The sequence below is a fragment of the Thalassophryne amazonica genome, chromosome 16 (assembly GCF_902500255.1).
Source record: "Thalassophryne amazonica chromosome 16, fThaAma1.1, whole genome shotgun sequence".
Taxonomy (NCBI): domain Eukaryota; kingdom Metazoa; phylum Chordata; class Actinopteri; order Batrachoidiformes; family Batrachoididae; genus Thalassophryne; species Thalassophryne amazonica.
Window position 1 is genome coordinate 80583152 of NC_047118.1, and position 22574 is coordinate 80605725.

At 41.2% G+C, this 22574-nt stretch overlaps 1 protein-coding gene across 1 annotated transcript; it reads right to left on the reverse strand.

The window, feature by feature from the left end:
• Positions 1–1255: 1255 nt before the first annotated feature.
• LOC117528770 (5-hydroxytryptamine receptor 3A) lies at positions 1256–15277 on the reverse strand. The gene is made up of 6 exons (XM_034191398.1): positions 15270–15277; positions 14939–15115; positions 14739–14861; positions 14443–14654; positions 9187–9342; positions 1256–1560 (listed from the first exon to the last, which is right to left on the reverse strand). The coding sequence occupies exons 1-6, from the start codon at positions 15275–15277 to the stop codon at positions 1256–1258; spliced, it is 981 nt and encodes a 326-aa protein (XP_034047289.1).
• Between the last annotated feature and the right edge of the window lie 7297 nt (positions 15278–22574).

Consider the following 22574-nt stretch of genomic DNA (forward strand, 5'->3'; position numbering starts at 1 on the left):
TGCAAGGAAATGGCCGAATGACTGGAACAGCGTGACTGCATCAAATTTTGCCAAAAACTGGGCGACAGCCAGGTGGAAACCATTCGGATTATTCAGACGGCTTTCGGTGACGATCCTCTGGGCATCACACAAATTAAGGAGCGGTACAACCGGTTTAAAGACGGCTACACAACGGTGGAGAGCGCGCCACGCTCTGGTTGGCCATCAACATGCTGAAACGACCAGATCATTTCCAAAGTGAGGTGTGGGGCCATCGTGTGACTATCCAAGTAATTGCAGAAGAGGTGGACATCAGCACTTTTTTGGCACATTCCACTGAATTTCGCCGCCGCTCCTTTTCATGGCCAAATCTTCTGTTACAGTGGAATCCGAATGGTTTCCACCTGGCTGTTGCCCAGTTTTCGGCAAAATTTGATGCAGTCGCGCTGCTGCAGTCGTTCCGCCATTTCCTTGCAAAGAAAAAACGACGAGAGACTCCACCCACCCTCACACAAAGGCTGCTTACAAGAAAATGACGCAATTGACAGGCGTGAAAAAAATCACGAATGCGCACGAAGGTTCAAGGTTGGCTCATGCAAGCACACGTGATTCAAATCCATCAGGTTTTTGAAAAAAAGAAATAAATAAGGTCGGATACTTTTCTAACAGACTTTGTATACAAGTATCTTAAAAGGAAAATTACTGAAGGTATGGTAAAATCAAGAAAATATCCTTTTGGCTTTAAGGGTCAACATTCTCACACACATTCTCAAGAAATGTTGGTTTCTCAGAATGCAAAAGATGGAGAACCACACCAAAGAATGTAGTACTGAGAGGTGAAGCTCAGTGCAAAGCCCGTAACAACAGATTCCCCCATGCCACTGTTCTGCCGCTGCCATGTTGGAGTGTGTTTGAAACCCGTCAAGACCCACGCAGACTTTGGTCAGACCACAATGTGGCTGACGAAAGAAGCCGAGATCACCACAGCTGCTATGAATGTTGCTGTTTTTTTTTTTGTTTGTTTGGTTTTTTTGGGGGGGGGGGGTCTTTTCCTCATACTTTGAAGTAAGAAGTAAAATAAGTACATTAATACATGGTGTTGACAACTTGCATAATATGTAATGAGCCCCAAAGGCCACAGACAAACCAAACTATTCATGCAAACTGTACACATCCATAAAATGATCCATAAGATGCTGGAAAAACTGTGTGGACTTACATGAGGATTATTTTGATAAAGCATTACATTCATTCATTCATTGTGGTTTCTTCTTGGTCAAGCTCCAAACCTTTCATTTCCCCTCCTAAGATAAGCATCAATCCACACAAAATACATGTAAACCAGAAAAATTAAAACAGAAAGAAAATAGGCAACAAAAAACATGCCATAAATGATTTTTGCCAGCCTTTTGTAGCATCCGGGCTTTTTGGTTTCTTCCTGTCTTGGAGAACAGCATTCCTGTCGAGCTACTTTCACTTCCTCCAGGATCAGTTTGAGCAGCACGTGGTCATCAGGACACTCCAACGGAAGGCAACGCTTTTCTGGGTTCATCACGCCTTTTGGTGCAGGTCCAGCATGCTCTGTGCAAAGGGAAGAACATTAAAAAGTTCAAAGTTCTTTATTAATCGTCTCCTTTCGGAGAAATTTAGTTTGGTGCATGAGGGGGATCACCTGCACAGACAATAAAAACAGGACCAGCCTTTACACAGTAAAAGCCACAAAAATAAATATCACCAACAATAAAATTACATAAATAACCAAAAATAACCTTAAAAATCACTGTAATCAACCCACTATATACTACTAAGACCACACAGCCATTTACCACTCGCCATTCAACTGAAAAATGTGCAAAATTTATCCTATGACATAAGTACAATTTAAGCTTGTTCATTAATAAGCTTAATAGACAACGGAACAAATGAGTGTCTGTACCGGTTACATTTGCACAAAGGAACACGATATCTCTTTCCCGAGTTTAACAATAAAACAAAACAAGATATTAGTGGCAAACTGACAGCCGTCACCGTTTCTGGCCCTTTTTATCAAGAAGGCTGGAGAAAGCCAAGGGGACAAAATGCTTCAAGTGGCTGTGGCAGAGAGATGGTTATTTTAGTGATGTGAAGATGGACCAGTTGTCCTCCTGGGTGGTTATCATCCAGGTGGTCCTTGGTTGTCATCTATGTGGAAATGTGCAGCACCACTGCACAGCCCCAGACTTCACTTTAACATCTGAGATGTTGTTGAGCAAGACATCAAGTATCATGAATGAGGCACTTTTTTTGTCCCCTGCCATGAAATAAGGAGGACCATTGAAATGGACTCTGTATGTGCGTCCGACCATCCATCTGTGTGTGCGTCACATTTTAGAGCTCTAGCTTTCCCTGTTGCCCCTTTCTGACACATTACTTACCTGTATCAGATTGTAAATGGACACCAATATGACATCTACGCATATGACCTTGACCAAGATTTCCAAGGTCATCTAAGATAACAGCTGACAAATACATTCACCATCTCAGCCCAAAATACCACTTTTTCGTCTCTAAATATCAATTGTAGTGCTTACGTTTGTATTGAACGCTGATAGCAAATCATCTATCCTCCCTTTAGTACAAAACATTTGACCTCGAACCTTGGGGTCAAAGTTAAACATGCAAATGGATAAAAAAAAAAAACAACCTTTTGGGTATCTTTTGCCTTCTCAGTGCCAAATTTCTCTTCTAAAGCCTAAATTTGCTTTGAACACCAATAGCAAATCATTCACCCCAGCTCCATTCAGCCAACTGTATTTGACCTTGGACCTTTGAGCCAAAGTCACACATGAAAATGGATGGGAAACTACGCTTTCCTGTATTATCTGGCTTTTTTTTCCCCACTCATTTTTCTCTGTCCCCCACCAATAAATAGAGGGACCATGGAACTGGACTCCATGTGTCCGTCCATCCGTGCTTATTTGTTTCATTTGTCACCATACTGTGTCAGCATAATAGGCAGGGGACCTCAGCCGAGCATTGACTTCTTGTTGTTGCAGTAGGATTTCACTTCAGCTGCATTGCTTTCATGATTACAGTAAGCAACAAGGACAGTTAAAATATTTATATTTAATTAAAATACAAGGTGCATGCAAAATTATCCAATGAAGCATGCGAGTTGTCCTTTGATGGAGAGGTGGCGGGAACCTTTTTATGCATGCGTGATGTTTCTATAGTCCATAGAGCATGTCAGACACAAGAACCAAGTTAAAGAGTGCTGACATGTACTGCGTCTCATTGAGTTTTCATGACAGAATGACTTCAGGCCATCCACACCATAGAAGAACTTCCAGAGGACGTGGGGATTAGCACAGATTCCTTTTTGATGGGTGATTTGGGCATGCGGAGAGTGTGAGCGAAATCTGTGCTGAAGCAGTTGATGGTGAAGGAGAAGCAACTGTGTTGTGAAATCCCTCAGTAACTCATTCTGCTCAGCTGATTCAGGCTTTCCTGGCCAAAAACAACACTCCTGTGATTCCTCAGGATCTCTACTCTCTTACTTCTCCCAGCAGTTCTGCCATTGACAGAAGCATTTCTGGACTGGTATCCAGCTGGGCCATCACGTTCCGCTTGAAGTCTTCTCATAACGCAAACAGAGTCCTTTTTAGTGTTGCGTTGAACAGCCAAAAATCAGAGAGGTCCATATTACAGAAGCAGGAAGCCTGAATTACAGGAGTGATGTGTTTGGCCAGGAAAGCCTGAATGAGCTCTCTGCATGTCAAAAGTCTATGCTTCAAGTCAGTCCATCATGTTAAAATCTGTGGGAGACACAGTACATCTGCACTCTTTGATTTGATGCATGTGTCCAATGTGCTCTGGAGACAAGAAAAAATTCATGTATGCTCAAGAAAGCTCCATACATCTCTTCACTAAATGACAGCTCCCATGCTTCATTTGTTTCCATGGGATAAATTAAGGTTGGATACTTTTTGCATGCACCTCATAAAAATAAACACATACCACCAGATCCACAGGAGGCAGGAGTCTACCACAACCAACAGGACCCAAGTTGCAGGCTGTGCAAATGAGCCCCCGGACACAGTTCAGCAAATAGTAGCAGGACGCAAGATGCAAGCAGGAACAGTGTACACTGAGACACACAACCAAGTGTTGGGAATAGTGTACAGGAACATCTGGGAGACACCTCAGAATGTGACAGAGAACGACAGGGCTAAGGTTCTGTGGGACTTGTAATTCCAGACAGACAAGCAGCTGCTGGTCAACCAACAAGACATAGTGGTGGTTGACAACGGAAAGAAAACTGCAGCTGTGATTGATGTGGCAATTCCAACTAACAGCAAGATCAGAAAGATGGAGCATGAGTGAGAAAAAGCAGGAGTGATTCAAAAGCTGTCCCAAATGATCCCCACTACAAAACAGTCATACCATCAGCAAATAAAATACAACTCATGGACTTGAAAACCAAACAGTTATTATTAATATATGAAAGAAATAACAATGGCCAAAGTGTCAGGTCTTACCCCTGCTTGGTCCTCACCCATCATGTTTGTTGTCAGTTTTTTAATTGATTTTCCTTTTGTCTGCTTTTTTGACAGTCTGATTATTTCACTTTTGTCACAGCTGCTTATTTTCTGTTCATCACACCATAGCCACATCTTGAGTTCCGTTCTGGTTTAGTTTAGTCTTTGAACCACCGTCTTTGATTTTGGTTCATTACTGTTTTTGTCACAGCTTGTTTTCTGTTCATTACACTTCAGCCACTTATTGAGTTCTGTTCTAGTTTAGTCTAGCACATTTGTAAATCAGGTTTTTCTGTACTCTACTGCCACATGTTAAGTTCTGCTTTAGTTTAGTTTTGCTCCACAGTTTTTGATTGTATTTGATTACTTGTGTCACTAAGTTTATTTGTCAGGTTTACCACATTTGTCTTCAGTTATTATTCATGTCAGTTCTATTCTGGTTTTAGCTTTTGGATTTTCTTGCTCTCCAACCTGATTCTGTTCATGTCTAGTTTCTATGCCGTTTTGGATATTTTAGTATCATTTGTCATGTCCATCTTGTCACTGCACTCCTTTGTCTCTGTTCTTATATTTTCACATCCAGTTTCTTTTGGATCACAGTCACGTCCTCAGATCACTCCACTCTCTTGCCCATCACCTTCTCAGCTCAGTTGGCCACACCCAGTTTTGTATGTCACCTCCTTGTCCACCTGTCACAGCCTCTCCTGTTAGGCCACACCCTCCTCCTGCCTGCACACCACACCTGCTCCATATCACCTCCTAATTAACTCAGTGTATTTAAGCCCTGCATGTTTTCTTTTCCTTTGCTTGCTCATTGATTTTGTTATCTTCGTCCTGGCCTCTTGTCACAGTTTTTTGCTCTCACGTTTTTCTCGACCCCACTTGTATTCTGGATCAGGATTTTGTCTTTGCCCTTGTTACGTCGTTTGCTGTGTTATTGAACCCCGCCTGTTTTCTGACGACGCCTCTGCTTATCACCTGCCTGTACCTCCGCATCGCTGACTGCCATTCTGTGTACCAGACCGTGCCTGATTTATTGATAAAGCCTTTTTCTTAATCCACCACCTGCACGTGTGTCTGCATTTTGCTCCCTACCACCTGCTGAGCCCTGACTACCTGTGAATCATGACACAAAGGACTGAACCCTGGGGTACCCCACATGTATTCTTCAAAAATTCAGAATTTATCACACTAGGACACACTGAATTATTGTTTGGGTTAATAGGGTTCTAAAAAGGAATAGTTTGCACCACCTGTCATGCTTAGTTCATATTACAGGGTAACATATGTCACATGTCATAGAATCCAATGGATGTCGACCTTGTTTGATCTTTACTTTGGAGACCAAACATTCAACACAGTAAAAACTATTTCATTTATTAATCCTTTTATTTCAACCAATAATTTGCATCTTTTTTTTTTTTATTGAAATTGGAGCAACTTTATCTTTTGACCCCTGTACAAACTGAAATTGACCTTTGTCACTAATCTTGCTGTTTTTGCCCCATAACTCCAGGACATTCAGTCATCAATCAATCAATCAATCAATTTTTTTATATAGCGCCAAATCACAACAAACAGTTGCCCCAAGGCGCTTTATATTGTAAGGCAAGGCCATACAATAATTATGTAAAACCCCAACGGTCAAAACGACCCCCTGTGAGCAAGCACTTGGCTACAGTGGGAAGGAAAAACTCCCTTTTAACAGGAAGAAACCTCCAGCAGAACCAGGCTCAGGGAGGGGCAGTCTTCTGCTGGGACTGGTTGGGGCTGAGGGAGAGAACCAGGAAAAAGACATGCTGTGGAGGGGAGCAGAGATCGATCACTAATGATTAAATGCAGAGTGGTGCATACAGAGCAAAAAGAAAAAGAAACAGTGCATCATGGGAACCCCCCAGCAGTCTACGTCTATAGCAGCATAACTAAGGGATGGTTCAGGGTCACCTGATCCAGCCCTAACTATAAGCTTTAGCAAAAAGGAAAGTTTTAAGCCTAATCTTAAAAGTAGAGAGGGTGTCTGTCTCCCTGATCTGAATTGGGAGCTGGTTCCACAGGAGAGGAGCCTGAAAGCTGAAGGCTCTGCCTCCCATTCTACTCTTACAAACCCTAGGAACAGTCATGGTTACAAATGATCTTCTTATGGCCTCGGACAGTGGACTCATCTCTGTGCTTGTTCTGTTAGACCTCAGTGCTGCTTTTGATACTGTTGACCATAAAATTTTATTACAGAGATTAGAGCATGCCATAGGTATTAAAGGCACTGCGCTGCGGTGGTTTGAATCATATTTGTCTAATAGATTACAATTTGTTCATGTAAATGGGGAATCTTCTTCACAGACTAAAGTTAATTATGGAGTTCCACAAGGTTCTGTGCTAGGACCAATTTTATTTACTTTATACATGCTTCCCTTAGGCAGTATTATTAGACGGTGTTGCTTAAATTTTCATTGTTACGCAGATGATACCCAGCTTTATCTATCCATGAAGCCAGAGGACACACACCAATTAGCTAAACTGCAGGATTGTCTTACAGACATAAAGACATGGATGACCTCTAATTTCCTGCTTTTAAACTCAGATAAAACTGAAGTTATTGTACTTGGCCCCACAAATCTTAGAAACATGGTGTCTAACCAGATCCTTACTCTGGATGGCATTACCCTGACCTCTAGTAATACTGTGAGAAATCTTGGAGTCATTTTTGGTCAGGATATGTCATTCAAAGCGCATATTAAACAAATACGTAGGACTGCTTTTTTGCATTTACGCAATATCTCTAAAATCAGAAAGGTCTTGTCTCAGAGTGATGCTGAAAAACTAATTCATGCATTTATTTCCTCTAGGCTGGACTATTGTAATTCATTATTATCAGGTTGTCCTAAAAGTTCCCTAAAAAGCCTTCAGTTAATTCAAAATGCTGCAGCTAGAGTACTGACGGGGACTAGAAGGAGAGAGCATATCTCACCCATATTGGCCTCTCTTCATTGGCTTCCTGTTAATTCTAGAATAGAATTTAAAATTCTTCTTCTTACTTATAAGGTTTTGAATAATCAGGTCCCATCTTATCTTAGGGACCTCGTAGTACCATATCACCCCAATAGAGCGCTTCGCTCTCAGACTGCAGGCTTACTTGTAGTTCCTAGGGTTTGTAAGAGTAGAATGGGAGGCAGAGCCTTCAGCTTTCAGGCTCCTCTCCTGTGGAACCAGCTCCCAATTCAGATCAGGGAGACAGACACCCTCTCTACTTTTAAGATTAGGCTTAAAACTTTCCTTTTTGCTAAAGCTTATAGTTAGGGCTGGATCAGGTGACCCTGAACCATCCCTTAGTTATGCTGCTATAGACGTAGACTGCTGGGGGGTTCCCATGATGCACTGTTTCTTTCTCTTTTTGCTCTGTATGCACCACTCTGCATTTAATCATTAGTGATCGATCTCTGCTCCCCTCCACAGCATGTCTTTTTCTTGGTTCTCTCCCTCAGCCCCAACCAGTCCCAGCAGAAGACTGCCCCTCCCTGAGCCTGGTTCTGCTGGAGGTTTCTTCCTGTTAAAAGGGAGTTTTTCCTTCCCACTGTAGCCAAGTGCTTGCTCACAGGGGGTCGTTTTGACCGTTGGGGTTTTACATAATTATTGTATGGCCTTGCCTTACAATATAAAGCGCCTTGGGGCAACTGTTTGTTGTGATTTGGCGCTATATAAAAAAATTGATTGATTGATTGATTGATAGATAGTCCAAACTATACCTTTTTGGAAACATTATGATCAGACAAATAATGTAGTATAGTTTTCAACACGACTGAAGCATTTTTATATTTTGACCTCTTCATTGACCCCTAGCTGCTACACCTACCACCCTGGGATGGTTATCATACATTTTTGTGTAGGCCATGTTACACTGAGGCTGGATTCTAAGTGTTGTTTTGTCACCTTATGTGGTACTGATTAGGTAAAAATTGATGACTGGCTCATAGACTAGACATCACTTTCAAAGAAAAGCTCACAAGCGTCGTTATTGAACATAACCACATTCGTTTCGCTCTGGCTGTCGACCATCGGGATGTTTCTGTTTTCCTAATACATATGTACGTCATACACTGAGAAATGTAGAGAATTGCAGAGTAAGACGTATTTTTGGAAATGCACCTGTTAACACGCTCAGGGAGAGCAATAAAAAAAAAACATCAGACACCACTAATTATGAGCACATGTGTACGGAGAGACTTACTATCATGAATACTTTAATGTTGTGTTGCTAAATGGGATGTTAAAAATGTGTGGCATGTCCTTTAATGATCTGTTGCTCCACGGAGTGGATATCTGCAGCGTGTCCTCAACACTGAAGACACAGCCCACAGCAAATTCCTTGTATGTGCAAACTTGCTTGCCAATAAATTTGATTCTGATGATATATAATTATCCCTATAATTATTATTAATAAGTAATGTGTGATATATATACATATATACACACTGTATATATACTGTATATATCTTGCACCAGAGTATAAATTGCACTACTTATACTCCAGAAAATATGGCATTTGGTATATACCTACAGAACAAGTAATGCATGAACAAAATATTTTTAATATATATTTGTGATATCAGTGTGACTATGAAATACTGCATGCTGCAACCCAAAAAGTCATGTAAACAGAAAAATTAAAACTGTGTTTATTTGGTAGAAAGCTCACCTTTGTCTTGGTAGAATTCTGGTTGAGAATTTTCATCTTTTTCTTTATTTGTGGCGATTTCAGCTGTTTTACTGTCACAGTCAATGAGGAAACTGACCAGCATGACCTCTAGGAGGCTGATCCCCACCATGGCGAAGATGATAACACAGTAGACGGCTGGAACCAAGGTGCAATAAAGAGCACGTTGAAGGTTTATCACAATTAAATGTAAATATATGTGAATAAGATAAGATAAACTTTATTAATCCCACAGCAGGGAAAAGCACTTGTTGCAGCAGCAGAGAAAAGAAAAATATTTACTTATTAAGTGTGTGTGTTTGTGTGTGTATATAGATATGGTAAAATTATTGCACAGGATAAATTGCACATTTGTGCATGTAATAAAGCAGAAAAGGTGAAGGAAGACGTAGTTAATAGACAAACGTTTAGGCCTCTACTGGTGGTTGGCTCTCACTGCGGTATTGTATCACTTCCTGTTCCGGAGCACAGCGGTGTTTTTCTGTATCTGTTAGCTGTTTACTCTGCGCAGTTAGATTGATCTAGTTATCTAGATTACGATTTGTTTCCCAGTGTAATCTTTACGTGCCTTAACTAAAGCACTCCTTCTGCTGAATCACCTATAAATTATTTACACATTATTCACTTTGCGTGTTTTTAGGAATCCGCTAGCTTAGCGTAGCTACTAGCTCTTAGCCGATTTAGCATGGCGGCTTCTCCTGTCTCTCCCGCACTTTTCTGCTCTGGGTGTGAAATGTTTAGTTATTCCTCGGCCTCCTTTAGCAGTAACGGTACTTGTAATAAGTGTAGCTTATTCGTAGCTTTGGAGGCCAGGCTGGGCGAATTGGAGACTCGGCTCCGCACCGTGGAAAATTCTACAGTTAGCCAGGCCCCTGTAGTCGGTGCAGACCAAGGTAGCTTAACCGGCGTTAGTTCCCCCCTGGCAGATCCCGAGCAGTCGGGAAAGCAGGCTGACTGGGTGACTGTGAGGAGGAAGCGTAGCCCTAAACAGAAGCCCCGTGTACACCGTCAACCCGTTCACATCTCTAACCGTTTTTCCCCACTCGGCGACACACCCGCCGAGGATCAAACTCTGGTTATTGGCGACTCTGTTTTGAGAAATGTGAAGTTAGCGACACCAGCAACCATAGTCAATTGTCTTCCGGGGGGCCAGAGCAGGCGACATTGAAGGAAATTTGAAACTGCTGGCTAAGGCTAAGCGTAAATTTGGTAAGATTGTAATTCACGTCGGCAGTAATGACACCCGGTTACGCCAATCGGAGGTCACTAAAATTAACATTAAATCGGTGTGTAACTTTGCAAAAACAATGTCGGACTCTGTAGTTTTCTCTGGGCCCCTCCCCAATCGGACCGGGAGTGACATGTTTAGCCGCATGTTCTCCTTGAATTGCTGGCTGTCTGAGTGGTGTCCAAAAAATGAGGTGGGCTTCATAGATAATTGGCAAAGCTTCTGGGGAAAACCTGGTCTTGTTAGGAGAGACGGCATCCATCCCACTTTGGATGGAGCAGCTCTCATTTCTAGAAATCTGGCCAATTTTCTTAAATCCTCCAAACCGTGACTATCCAGGGTTGGGACCAGGAAGCAGAGTTGTAGTCTTACACACCTCTCTGCAGCTTCTCTCCCCCTGCCATCCCCTCATTACCCCATCCCCGTAGAGACGGTGCCTGCTCCCAGACCACCAATAACCAGCAAAAATCTATTTAAGCATAAAAATTCAAAAAGAAAAAATAATATAGCACCTTCAACTGCACCACAGACTAAAACAGTTAAATGTGGTCTATTAAACATTAGGTCTCTCTCTTCTAAGTCCCTGTTGGTAAATGATATAATAATTGATCAACATATTGATTTATTCTGCCTAACAGAAACCTGGTTACAGCAGGATGAATATGTTAGTTTAAATGAGTCAACACCCCCGAGTCACACTAACTGTCAGAATGCTCGTAGCACGGGCCGGGGCGGAGGATTAGCAGCAATCTTCCATTCCAGCTTATTAATTAATCAAAAACCCAGACAGAGCTTTAATTCATTTGAAAGCTTGTCTCTTAGTCTTGTCCATCCAAATTGGAAGTCCCAAAAACCAGTTTTATTTGTTATTATCTATCGTCCACCTGGTCGTTACTGTGAGTTTCTCTGTGAATTTTCAGACCTTTTGTCTGACTTAGTGCTTAGCTCAGATAAGATAATTATAGTGGGCGATTTTAACATCCACACAGATGCTGAGAATGACAGCCTCAACACTGCATTTAATCTATTATTAGACTCTATTGGCTTTGCTCAAAAAGTAAATGAGTCCACCCACCACTTGAATCATATCTTAGATCTTGTTCTGACTTATGGTATGGAAATAGAAGACTTAACAGTATTCCCTGAAAACTCCCTTCTGTCTGATCATTTCTTAATAACATTTACATTTACTCTGATGGACTACCCAGCAGTAGGGAATAAGTTTCATTACACTAGAAGTCTTTCAGAAAGCGCTGTAACTAGGTTTAAGGATATGATTCCTTCTTTATGTTCTCTAATGCCATATAACAACACAGTGCAGAGTAGCTACCTAAACTCTGTAAGGGAGATAGAGTATCTCGTCAATAGTTTTACATCCTCATTGAAGACAACTTTGGATGCTGTAGCTCCTCTGAAAAAGAGAGCTTTAAATCAGAAGTGTCTGACTCCGTGGTATAACTCACAAACTCGTAGCTTAAAGCAGATAACCCGTAAGTTGGAGAGGAAATGGCGTCTCACTAATTTAGAAGATCTTCACTTAGCCTGGAAAAAGAGTCTGTTGCTCTATAAAAAAGCCCTCCGTAAAGCTAGGACATCTTTCTACTCATCACTAATTGAAGAAAATAAGAACAACCCCAGGTTTCTTTTCAGCACTGTAGCCAGGCTGACAAAGAGTCAGAGCTCTATTGAGCTGAGTATTCCATTAACTTTAACTAGTAATGACTTCATGACTTTCTTTGCTAACAAAATTTTAACTATTAGAGAAAAAATTACTCATAACCATCCCAAAGACGTATCGTTATCTTTGGCTGCTTTCAGTGATGCCGGTATTTGGTTAGACTCTTTCTCTCCGATTGTTCTGTCTGAGTTATTTTCATTAGTTACTTCATCCAAACCATCAACATGTTTATTAGACCCCATTCCTACCAGGCTGCTCAAGGAAGCCCTACCATTATTTAATGCTTCGATCTTAAATATGATCAATCTATCTTTGTTAGTTGGCTATGTACCACAGGCTTTTAAGGTGGCAGTAATTAAACCATTACTTAAAAAGCCATCACTTGACCCAGCTATCTTAGCTAATTATAGGCCAATCTCCAACCTTCCTTTTCTCTCAAAAATTCTTGAAAGGGTAGTTGTAAAACAGCTAACTGATCATCTGCAGAGGAATGGTCTATTTGAAGAGTTTCAGTCAGGTTTTAGAATTCATCATAGTACAGAAACAGCATTAGTGAAGGTTACAAATGATCTTCTTATGGCCTTGGACAGTGGACTCATCTCTGTGCTTGTTCTGTTAGACCTCAGTGCTGCTTTTGATACTGTTGACCATAAAATTTTATTACAGAGATTAGAGCATGCCATAGGTATTAAAGGCACTGCGCTGCGGTGGTTTGAATCATATTTGTCTAATAGATTACAATTTGTTCATGTAAATGGGGAATCTTCTTCACAGACTAAAGTTAATTATGGAGTTCCACAAGGTTCTGTGCTAGGACCAATTTTATTCACTTTATATATGCTTCCCTTAGGCAGTATTATTAGACGGTATTGCTTAAATTTTCATTGTTACGCAGATGATACCCAGCTTTATCTATCCATGAAGCCAGAGGACACACACCAATTAGCTAAACTGCAGGATTGTCTTACAGACATAAAGACATGGATGACCTCTAATTTCCTGCTTTTAAACTCAGATAAAACTGAAGTTATTGTACTTGGCCCCACAAATCTTAGAAACATGGTGTCTAACCAGATCCTTACTCTGGATGGCATTACCCTGACCTCTAGTAATACTGTGAGAAATCTTGGAGTCATTTTTGATCAGGATATGTCATTCAAAGCGCATATTAAACAAATATGTAGGACTGCTTTTTTGCATTTACGCAATATCTCTAAAATCAGAAAGGTCTTGTCTCAGAGTGATGCTGAAAAACTAATTCATGCATTTATTTCCTCTAGGCTGGACTATTGTAATTCATTATTATCAGGTTGTCCTAAAAGTTCCCTAAAAAGCCTTCAGTTAATTCAAAATGCTGCAGCTAGAGTACTGACGGGGACTAGAAGGAGAGAGCATATCTCACCTATATTGGCCTCTCTTCATTGGCTTCCTGTTAATTCTAGAATAGAATTTAAAATTCTTCTTCTTACTTATAAGGTTTTGAATAATCAGGTCCCATCTTATCTTAGGGACCTCGTAGTACCATATCACCCCAATAGAGCGCTTCGCTCTCAGACTGCAGGCTTACTTGTAGTTCCTAGGGTTTGTAAGAGTAGAATGGGAGGCAGAGCCTTCAGCTTTCAGGCTCCTCTCCTGTGGAACCAGCTCCCAATTCAGATCAGGGAGACAGACACCCTCTCTACTTTTAAGATTAGGCTTAAAACTTTCCTTTTTGCTAAAGCTTATAGTTAGGGCTGGATCAGGTGACCCTGAACCATCCCTTAGTTATGCTGCTATAGACGTAGACTGCTGGGGGGTTCCCATGATGCACTGTTTCTTTCTCTTTTTGCTCTGTATGCACCACTCTGCATTTAATCATTAGTGATCGATCTCTGCTCCCCTCCACAGCATGTCTTTTTCCTGGTTCTCTCCCTCAGCCCCAACCAGTCCCAGCAGAAGACTGCCCCTCCCTGAGCCTGGTTCTGCTGGAGGTTTCTTCCTGTTAAAAGGGAGTTTTTCCTTCCCACTGTAGCCAAGTGCTTGCTCACAGGGGGTCGTTTTGACCGTTGGGGTTTTACATAATTATTGTATGGCCTTGCCTTACAATATAAAGCGCCTTGGGGCAACTGTTTGTTGTGATTTGGCGCTATATAAAAAAAATTGATTGATTGATTGATTGATTAATAGTGCAAAATGATGGTTATAGTGCTAAAAACTTTTTGAGGTATTATACAGTCCGACTGCAGTTGAAATAAATGACCTGCAGAGGCGTTCTGTTTTGCACCGAGGGTGCAGCAATCTATTACTGAAGGAGCTGCTTAAGGCAGAATACAGAGTGTATTTTGAGGCTCACAGATTAAGGGCAGTGCATCCTCAGTGGAGGGCAGCATGTCCTTTAGAATTAGCAGCAACACGGAGATGGAGAGAAGAATCGTCACTTTGAAGCTCAGCTTTTCACCTCTGGCTTCACTGATGAAGTAGGAAGCCAAATCCAGGATTAGCAAATAAAAGAGGGGCAAAATGAAGATTACCACATACAGCATCGGCTTCCTCTCAAGTACGATCGGTGAGAAAATGATTCAATTAGTTATACAGACCCATAAAAACAATGGTGGGAAAACATTGCTTCGCTTATGCAATATTCTTACCATGTATGTTAGTGTGCTTTGATTGTTCAGTTCTAGACTACCATTATTTTGTAGTTTATGCAGTTTCCATTCTCCCTCTGTAATCATGTAGTACTTAGAGAGTCTGGTAAGTGTCGAATCATTGCTGATTGTTTGGGGAAAATTTTACATTTCAGTTATACAACAACATCAGAAACGTGTGTGCAATTCATGAGGTGTAACTTACCTTCATAGTTCATGGGCATAAACTTGATATAACATTTTTGCATATCAAAAAAGAAGAGAGAAAGCTTGAACTGACAGGTTGAAGTGAACCGCTGCCGTTTATTTGCAAGCACAAGGCCGCTGGACAACACGGTAAGATACGGACTCGTCACAGCAGCACTGCTATCCGAAGTACTGATGGACAAAAGAATGTCATCAGCAGACAGACACATGAAAAGAAAAACATAAAGGTCAATGACACGTTTTTCTCAATCATCTCACCAGTTTCAGATGAAAGGATTTGTTTGACTTCATGTGAAACAGGTTTATTTTATGACAACTTTCAAACGAGGTCATAGTCATACGTACATTCAAAGCTCTCAAATTTGAGTTATAAAATGTGTTAATATCACTGCCAAGAAGGGCTTTAAAATAATTAAATAAATTAATATGTTAAATGAAAATTGATGATAAGTTTGAGGGTGACCAGAAACAGCAACCATTATTTTCAAGTGTAGAGCAGCTAAAGGAGAACTAAGTACATCCATAAAAATAGGAAACCTAAAAAAAAAAAAAAAAAAAAAAAACCTGCTAGATATAATATGGTGGTGTAAATCCAGTCTGGGTCCACAGGGTTGGCTTCAGTAGTACAAAGTGGATGACAGTCTAGGCCTGGCCCTGGATGGAATGCCACTCCACCCCAGGTTACCCCCAGTCAAGACTGGTACCCATTTACAGCTGGGTACTTGCCCAATCATACACCAAAATTTTGTAGACAACATTTTTTTTGTTTGTTTGTGTACAGATTTGCCACCTGTGTGGAATTAATACACAGAATTCCACACCATGAATATTGCACTGTGATGGATCTATCTATAAGGTTGGAGGGATTGTCTTCTAAGTGGGAGGTGTTTATCCTGGGTGTACCCTGCCTCACACTCTATGACTGCTGGGACAAACCAGTCGAAATCTGTGATAATGAGCACTTCTCCTTTGGTGATATAATCCATCCCACCTCACAGGTGTGCCATATCAAGATGCTGATTAGACACCATGATTAGTGCACAGGTGTGCCTTAGACTGCCCACAATAAAAGGCCACTGAAAGGTGCAGTTTTATCTCACAGCACAATGCCACAGATGTCGCAAGATTTGAGGGAGCATGCAATAGGCATGCTGACAGCAGGAATGTCAACCAGAGCTGTTGCTCGTGTATTGAATGTTCATTTCTCTACCATAAGCCGTCTCCAAAGGCGTTTCAGAGAATTTGGCAGTACATCCAACCAGCCTCACAACTGCAGACCACGTATTTGTTTTATTGGGGGGGGGGGGGGGGGGATACCAGTCAGTATCTGGTGTGACCACCATTTGCCTCATGCAGTGCAACACATCTCCTTCGCATCATCTGTGAAGAGAACACCTCTCCAACGTGCCAAACACCAGCGAATGTGAGCATTTGCCCACTCAAGTCGGTTACGACGATGAACTGGAGTCAGGTCGAGACCCCGATGAGGACGACGAGCATGCAGATGAGCTTCCCTGAGACGGTTTCTGACAGTTTGTGCAGAAATTCTTTGGTTATGCAAACCAATTGTTTCAGCAGCTGTCCGAGTGGCTGGTCTCAGATGATCTTGGAGGTGAACATGCTGGATGTGGAGGTCCTGGGCTGGTGTGGTTACACGTGGTCTGCGGTTGTGAGGCTGGTTGGATGTACTGCCAAATTCTCTGAAACGCCTTTGGAGACGACTTATGATAGAGAAATGAACATTCAATACACGAGCAACAGCTCTGGTTGACATTCCTGCTGTCAGCATGCCAATTGCACGCTCCCTCAAATCTTGCGACATCTGTGGCATTGTGCTGTGTGATAAAACTGCACCTTTCAGAGTGGCCTTTTATTGTGGGCAGTCTAAGGCACACCTGTGCACTAATCATGGTGTCTAATCAGCATCTTGATATGGCACACCTGTGAGTTGGGATGGATTATCTCAGCAAAGGAGAAGTGCTCACTATCACAGATTTAGACTGGTTTGTGAACAATATTTGAGGGAAAGGGTGATATTGTGTATGTGGAAAAAGTTTTAGATCTTTGAGTTCATCTCATACAAAATGGGAGCAAAACCAAAAGTGTTGCGTTTATATTTTTGTTGAGTGTATATGATAACAGCCAAGTGGCCTCTGTGTGCGTGCGTGCTTGTGAGCACGCAGACGTGTATGGCTTCGATCACACAAAAACCAGGGAGAACTGAGATTTGCCATTTGGTATGCTTATGTATTTTGGGTCAAGGATGAACTCTGCAAAAATGGAAAGTTGATAGGACAAATATTTTTGGAGAAATTAGCTATTTTAGCTAACTAATGAACAATGGATGCTGTGCTGCAATGCACTGTGGGAGTTCTGGTTTTTGAGATTTTAAATGTTGTTATTGTGGTTTATGTTAGTTTAACAGTGTTGTTTATGTTATTGATTTATTGGTGTTATTGATTTATTGTGTTTTGTAGCTCAATGCATTTAGTCAGTATAGATCAATCAATCAATCAATTTTCAATCAATTTTTTTTTTTATATAGCGCCAAATCACAACAAACAGTTGCCCCAAGGCGCTTTATATTGTAAGGCAAGGCCATACAATAATTATGTAAAACCCCAACGGTCAAAACGACCCCCTGTGAGCAAGCACTTGGCTACAGTGGGAAGGAAAAACTCCCTTTTAACAGGAAGAAACCTCCAGCAGAACCAGGCTCAGGGAGGGGCAGTCTTCTGCTGGGACTGGATGGGGCTGAGGGAGAGAACCAGGAAAAAGACATGCTGTGGAGGGGAGCAGAGATCAATCACTAATGATTAAATGCAGAGTGGTGCATACAGAGCAAAAAGAGAAAGAAACAGTGCATCATGGGAACCCCCCAGCAGTCTACGTCTATAGCAGCATAACTAAGGGATGGTTCAGGGTCACCTGATCCAGCCCTAACTATAAGCTTTAGCAAAAAGGAAAGTTTTAAGCCTAATCTTAAAAGTAGAGAGGGTGTCTGTCTCCCTGATCTGAATTGGGAGCTGGTTCCACAGGAGAGGAGCCTGAAAGCTGAAGGCTCTGCCTCCCATTCTACTCTTACAAACCCTAGGAACTACAAGTAAGCCTGCAGTCTGAGAGCGAAGCGCTCTATTGGGGTGATATGGTACTACGAGGTCCCTAAGATAAGATGGGACCTGATTATTCAAAACCTTATAAGTAAGAAGAAGAATTTTAAATTCTATTCTAGAATTAACAGGAAGCCAATGAAGAGAGGCCAATATGGGTGAGATATGCTCTCTCCTTCTAGTCCCCGTCAGTACTCTAGCTGCAGCATTTTGAATTAACTGAAGGCTTTTTAGGGAACTTTTAGGACAACCTGATAATAATGAATTACAATAGATAAGTCTCATGTTGCTATTACCATGAGTGACTCAAGTTTCATGTTGGTACCATGAGTGAAATATGTAGTGGTTTTAATGTCTTCAACTCCTGTGTTTGTTAAATTAAAACCAGCTGTTTCAGCAGCTGTACGTGCGTGCGTGTTGCTAACTATTTTCTGGACTCACACCATTCCATATACACCATATAAAGGTGGGCTGTGACCCACTTTTATATTAAAAGCGTGAGTGACTTAAAGTTCGATGTAAGTACATATTATAATTGTAAATATGTTAAAAATACATGAATGACACAAGAAAGTGAAAACACTTATTTCTATTGTACTCCATTTAAAAATCAAATGACAAAATTGAAGTAGAAATAAAATAAAAATAGTGTATATGATAACAAGAACCTAAACAATTTTTAAATATATTAAGACAGTAAATTAAAATAAAAAAATTACATAATTAACAGGAAATAAAAGGGTTGAGTCCCTCTTCTAAAAATTGTTGTCTAGTCTTGTAGGTCTCAGGTTCTAAAAATATTCTGGACTCACACGCCATTTCAGCTCATAATACAAGCTTTGCTTAATTTCTTATCATCCTTACCACAAAAATGTCAGCTAATTATTTTATAAACACTCAATCTAGAGCCCATGAATCCCCACCGGCACAACATGCTAGTATATATATATATATATATATATATATATATATATATATATATATATATATATATATATATATAGTGAGGAAGATAAGTATTTGAACACCCTGCAGTTTTGCAAGTTCTCCCACTTAGAAATCATCGAGGGGTCTGAAATTTTCATCTTAGGTGCATGTCCACTGTGAGAGACATAATCAAAAAAAAAAAAATCCGAAATCACAATGTATGATTTTTTAATAATTTATTTGGACCCGTCCGCACGTCTTTCATTAAAAAAAAATCTCCTTTAACAGTGGAATATCCGGATAAAATACTGAAACCGACTTCTTCTGAAACTTCTCTGTTCTCTCACGACGTCCTGGATCAATAGAGCCTCAAATGTGGAGGTTTTCAGCTTGAAACAGGCTGACGACAGCGCCTGAGAGCGCTGCACAACGTCTTGCACCGTGGGAAGTCCTTAAAGCGACAGTATCACCTCAAAATCTCTCATCAGCCGTTAAAATTTTCACCGAAAACCAGCTTAATTTTTCGAACCGTGTCCACTTCGATGTGTCTCACAGGTTTAGAAAAAATTTTGATCAAACAAAGCGCCAGTCTCTCAGCAACTTCTCAGACAAAGGAATTCCGACGAGGGGCTGGACGACTCCTCCCACAAGGAGTGCTCACAGGCGAATGACATCACCGACAGGCGTGGAAAAACTCACGCATGCGCACGAGGGTTCAAGCATGTCTGACGTAAAAACATATGAATGAAATCCATATAGTTTTTGAAAAAAATAAAAAGGACCTATACTTTATTGACAGACCTCAGGACCACAGCTCCAACACAATCTGACCTACTGACAAAAGTAGACAAGAGGTAGGCAGAGAAGGACACGGTGCTACAAGCGCCCCGTCACAGTGTACATTCTACATCAAGCTGGACAACATTCTATCTGTGATCACAGCATCTGAGAAAATCATCCTCAGTTACTTCAGTGCCTGGGTTGGAAAGGACCACAAGATCTGGAACAGGACAATCTGAAGAAACACAGTGGTCAAGTGCAACATCACAGGCATACTGCTTCTCAGGAAGACCACCAAACATGATCTTGTAATCACCATCTTCAAGCAAAAGTGAAAGTTCAAAGTCTCCTGGCAAAACAATCTTGCTCAAAGCATTGGCATTTGCTCAACTATGCCATCTTCTGAAAGCGTGACCAAAAAGATCCCCTTTCCACAAGGGCAATGAGTAAATGGACTGCATTTATATAGCGCTTTTCCATCTGCATCAGACGCTCAAAGCGCTTTACAATTATGCCTCACATTCACCCCGATGTCAGGGTGCTGCCACTGCACCACAGTGTTGGATGGATCACCATCTGATCTGCTTCAGTATTTAAATGAACATCTGCCCCAAGAAGAAGCCTGGACACTACAAAACTCTCAAAAGGTTCAACATCACCAAACTTGAAGACCCAGACCCAAAAGCAGAGTTTTGACATTGCCTGATGAGAACTCACCACAGGTTACTCTGTCCCACCTCCAAAACACTGGGAAGACTCCAGAACACTGGGACAAGACAGCCATAACAACAGCCTGCCAAGAAATACTCCGACACCAGAAGAGGAAGCACGAGGACTGGTTTGATGGGAATGACCAGGTTCTTCAATGATTCATCGTTCAAAAACAAAAAGCTTTCCTTTACCACCAGAAGATCCAACCTCACAAGAGGAAAAAGTCTCTACTCCAGTAGAGCAACTCTACAAAGTGAAACTAGAAAGCTCAAAAATCAGTGGTGAATCATCAAGGCTGCTGAAATCCAAGCCCTCACCGACAGAAAGGACAGCAGAGGCTTTTTCAATGCCACCAAAGCAATCTATCGCCCCTCCTCACATGGAGAAGCACCTCTTTGAAGCAAGGCTCACCAGAGCCTGCTGAAGACCAAATATGATGTCAGTGTTTGATGTTGTCATTTTGAACACCAATCCAATCATTGAGGAAGTGCTCATACCAAGACATTGTTGTAAAACTCAGCCTTATATTTTATGGTCTACACTACAACCCCAATTCCAATGAGATTGGGACGTAGTGAAAAATGTAAATAAAAACAGAATACAATGATTGGCAAATCCTCTTCAACCTATATTCATTTGAATACAACACAAAGACAAGATATTTAATGTTCAAACTGATAAACTTTATTGTTTTTGTGTAAATATTTGCTCATTTTGAAATGTCTACCTGCAACACGTTTCAAAAAAGCTGGGACAGTGGTATGTTTACCACTGTGTTACATCACCTTTCCTTCTAACAACACTCAATAAGCATTTGGGAACTGAGGACACTAATTGTTGAAGGTTTACAGATAGGAATTCTTTCCCATTCTTGCTTGATGTACAGTAGTGTTCAGAATAATAATAGTAGTGCTATGTGAGTAAAAAGATTAATCCAGGTTTTGAGTATATTTCTTACTGTTACATGGGAAACAAGGTACCAGTAGATTCAGTAGATTCTCACAAATCCAACAAGACCAAGCATTCATGATATGCACACTCTTAAGGCTATGAAAGTGGGCTATTAGAAAAAAAATTAGAAAAGGGGGTGTTCACAATAATAGTATTGTGGCATTCAGTCAGTGAGTTCATCAATTTTGTGGAACAAACAGGTGTGAATCAGGTGTCCCCTATTTAAGGATGAAGCCAGCACCTGTTGAACATGCTTTTCTCTTTGAAAGCCTGAGGAAAATGGGACGTTCAAGACATTGTTCAGAAGAACAGCGTAGTTTCATTAAAAAGTTGATTGGAGAGGAGAAAACTCATACACAGATCAAATCAAATCAATTTTATTTATATAGCGCCAAATCACAACAAACAGTTGCCCCAAGGCGCTTTATATTGTAAGGCAAAAGCCATACAATAATTACGTAAAAACCCCAACGGTCAAAACGACCCCCTGTGAGCAAGCACTTGGCGACAGTGGGAAGGAAAAACTCCCTTTTAACAGGAAGAAACCTCCAGCAGAACCAGGCTCAGGGAGGGGCAGTCTCCTGCTGGGACTGGTTGGGGCTGAGAGAGAGAACCAGGAAAAAGACATGCTGTGGAGGGGAGCAGAGATCAATCACTAATGATTAAATGCAGAGTGGTGCATACAGAGCAAAAAGAGAAAGAAACGCTCAGTGCATCATGGGAACCCCCCAGCAGTCTAAGTCTATAGCAGCATAACTAAGGGATGGTTCAGGGTCACCTGATCCAGCCCTAACTATAAGCTTTAGCAAAAAGGAAAGTTTTAAGCCTAATCTTAAAAGTAGAGAGGGTGTCTGTCTCCCTGATCCGAATTGGGAGCTGGTTCCACAGGAGAGGAGCCTGAAAGCTGAAGGCTCTGCCTCCCATTCTACTCTTACAAACCCTAGGAACTACAAGTAAGCCTGCAGTCTGAGAGCGAAGCGCTCTATTGGGGTGATATGGTACTATGAGGTCCCTAAGATAAGATGGGACCTGATTATTCAAAACCTTATAAGTAAGAAGAAGAATTTTAAATTCTAGTCTGGAATTAACAGGAAGCCAATGAAGAGAGGCCAATATGGGTGAAATATGCTCTCTCCTTCTAGTCCCTGTCA

Excerpts from the sequence above, each read along its gene's own strand:
- LOC117528770 (XM_034191398.1), bottom strand. Across the intron at positions 14,862-14,938 it reads CCCATGAACTATGAAGGTAA|CAATGATTCGACACTTACCA; the intron begins GTTACACCTCAT and ends CCAAACAATCAG. Across the intron at positions 14,655-14,738 it reads CAAAGCACACTAACATACAT|GATCGTACTTGAGAGGAAGC; the intron begins GGTAAGAATATT and ends CATTTTCTCACC.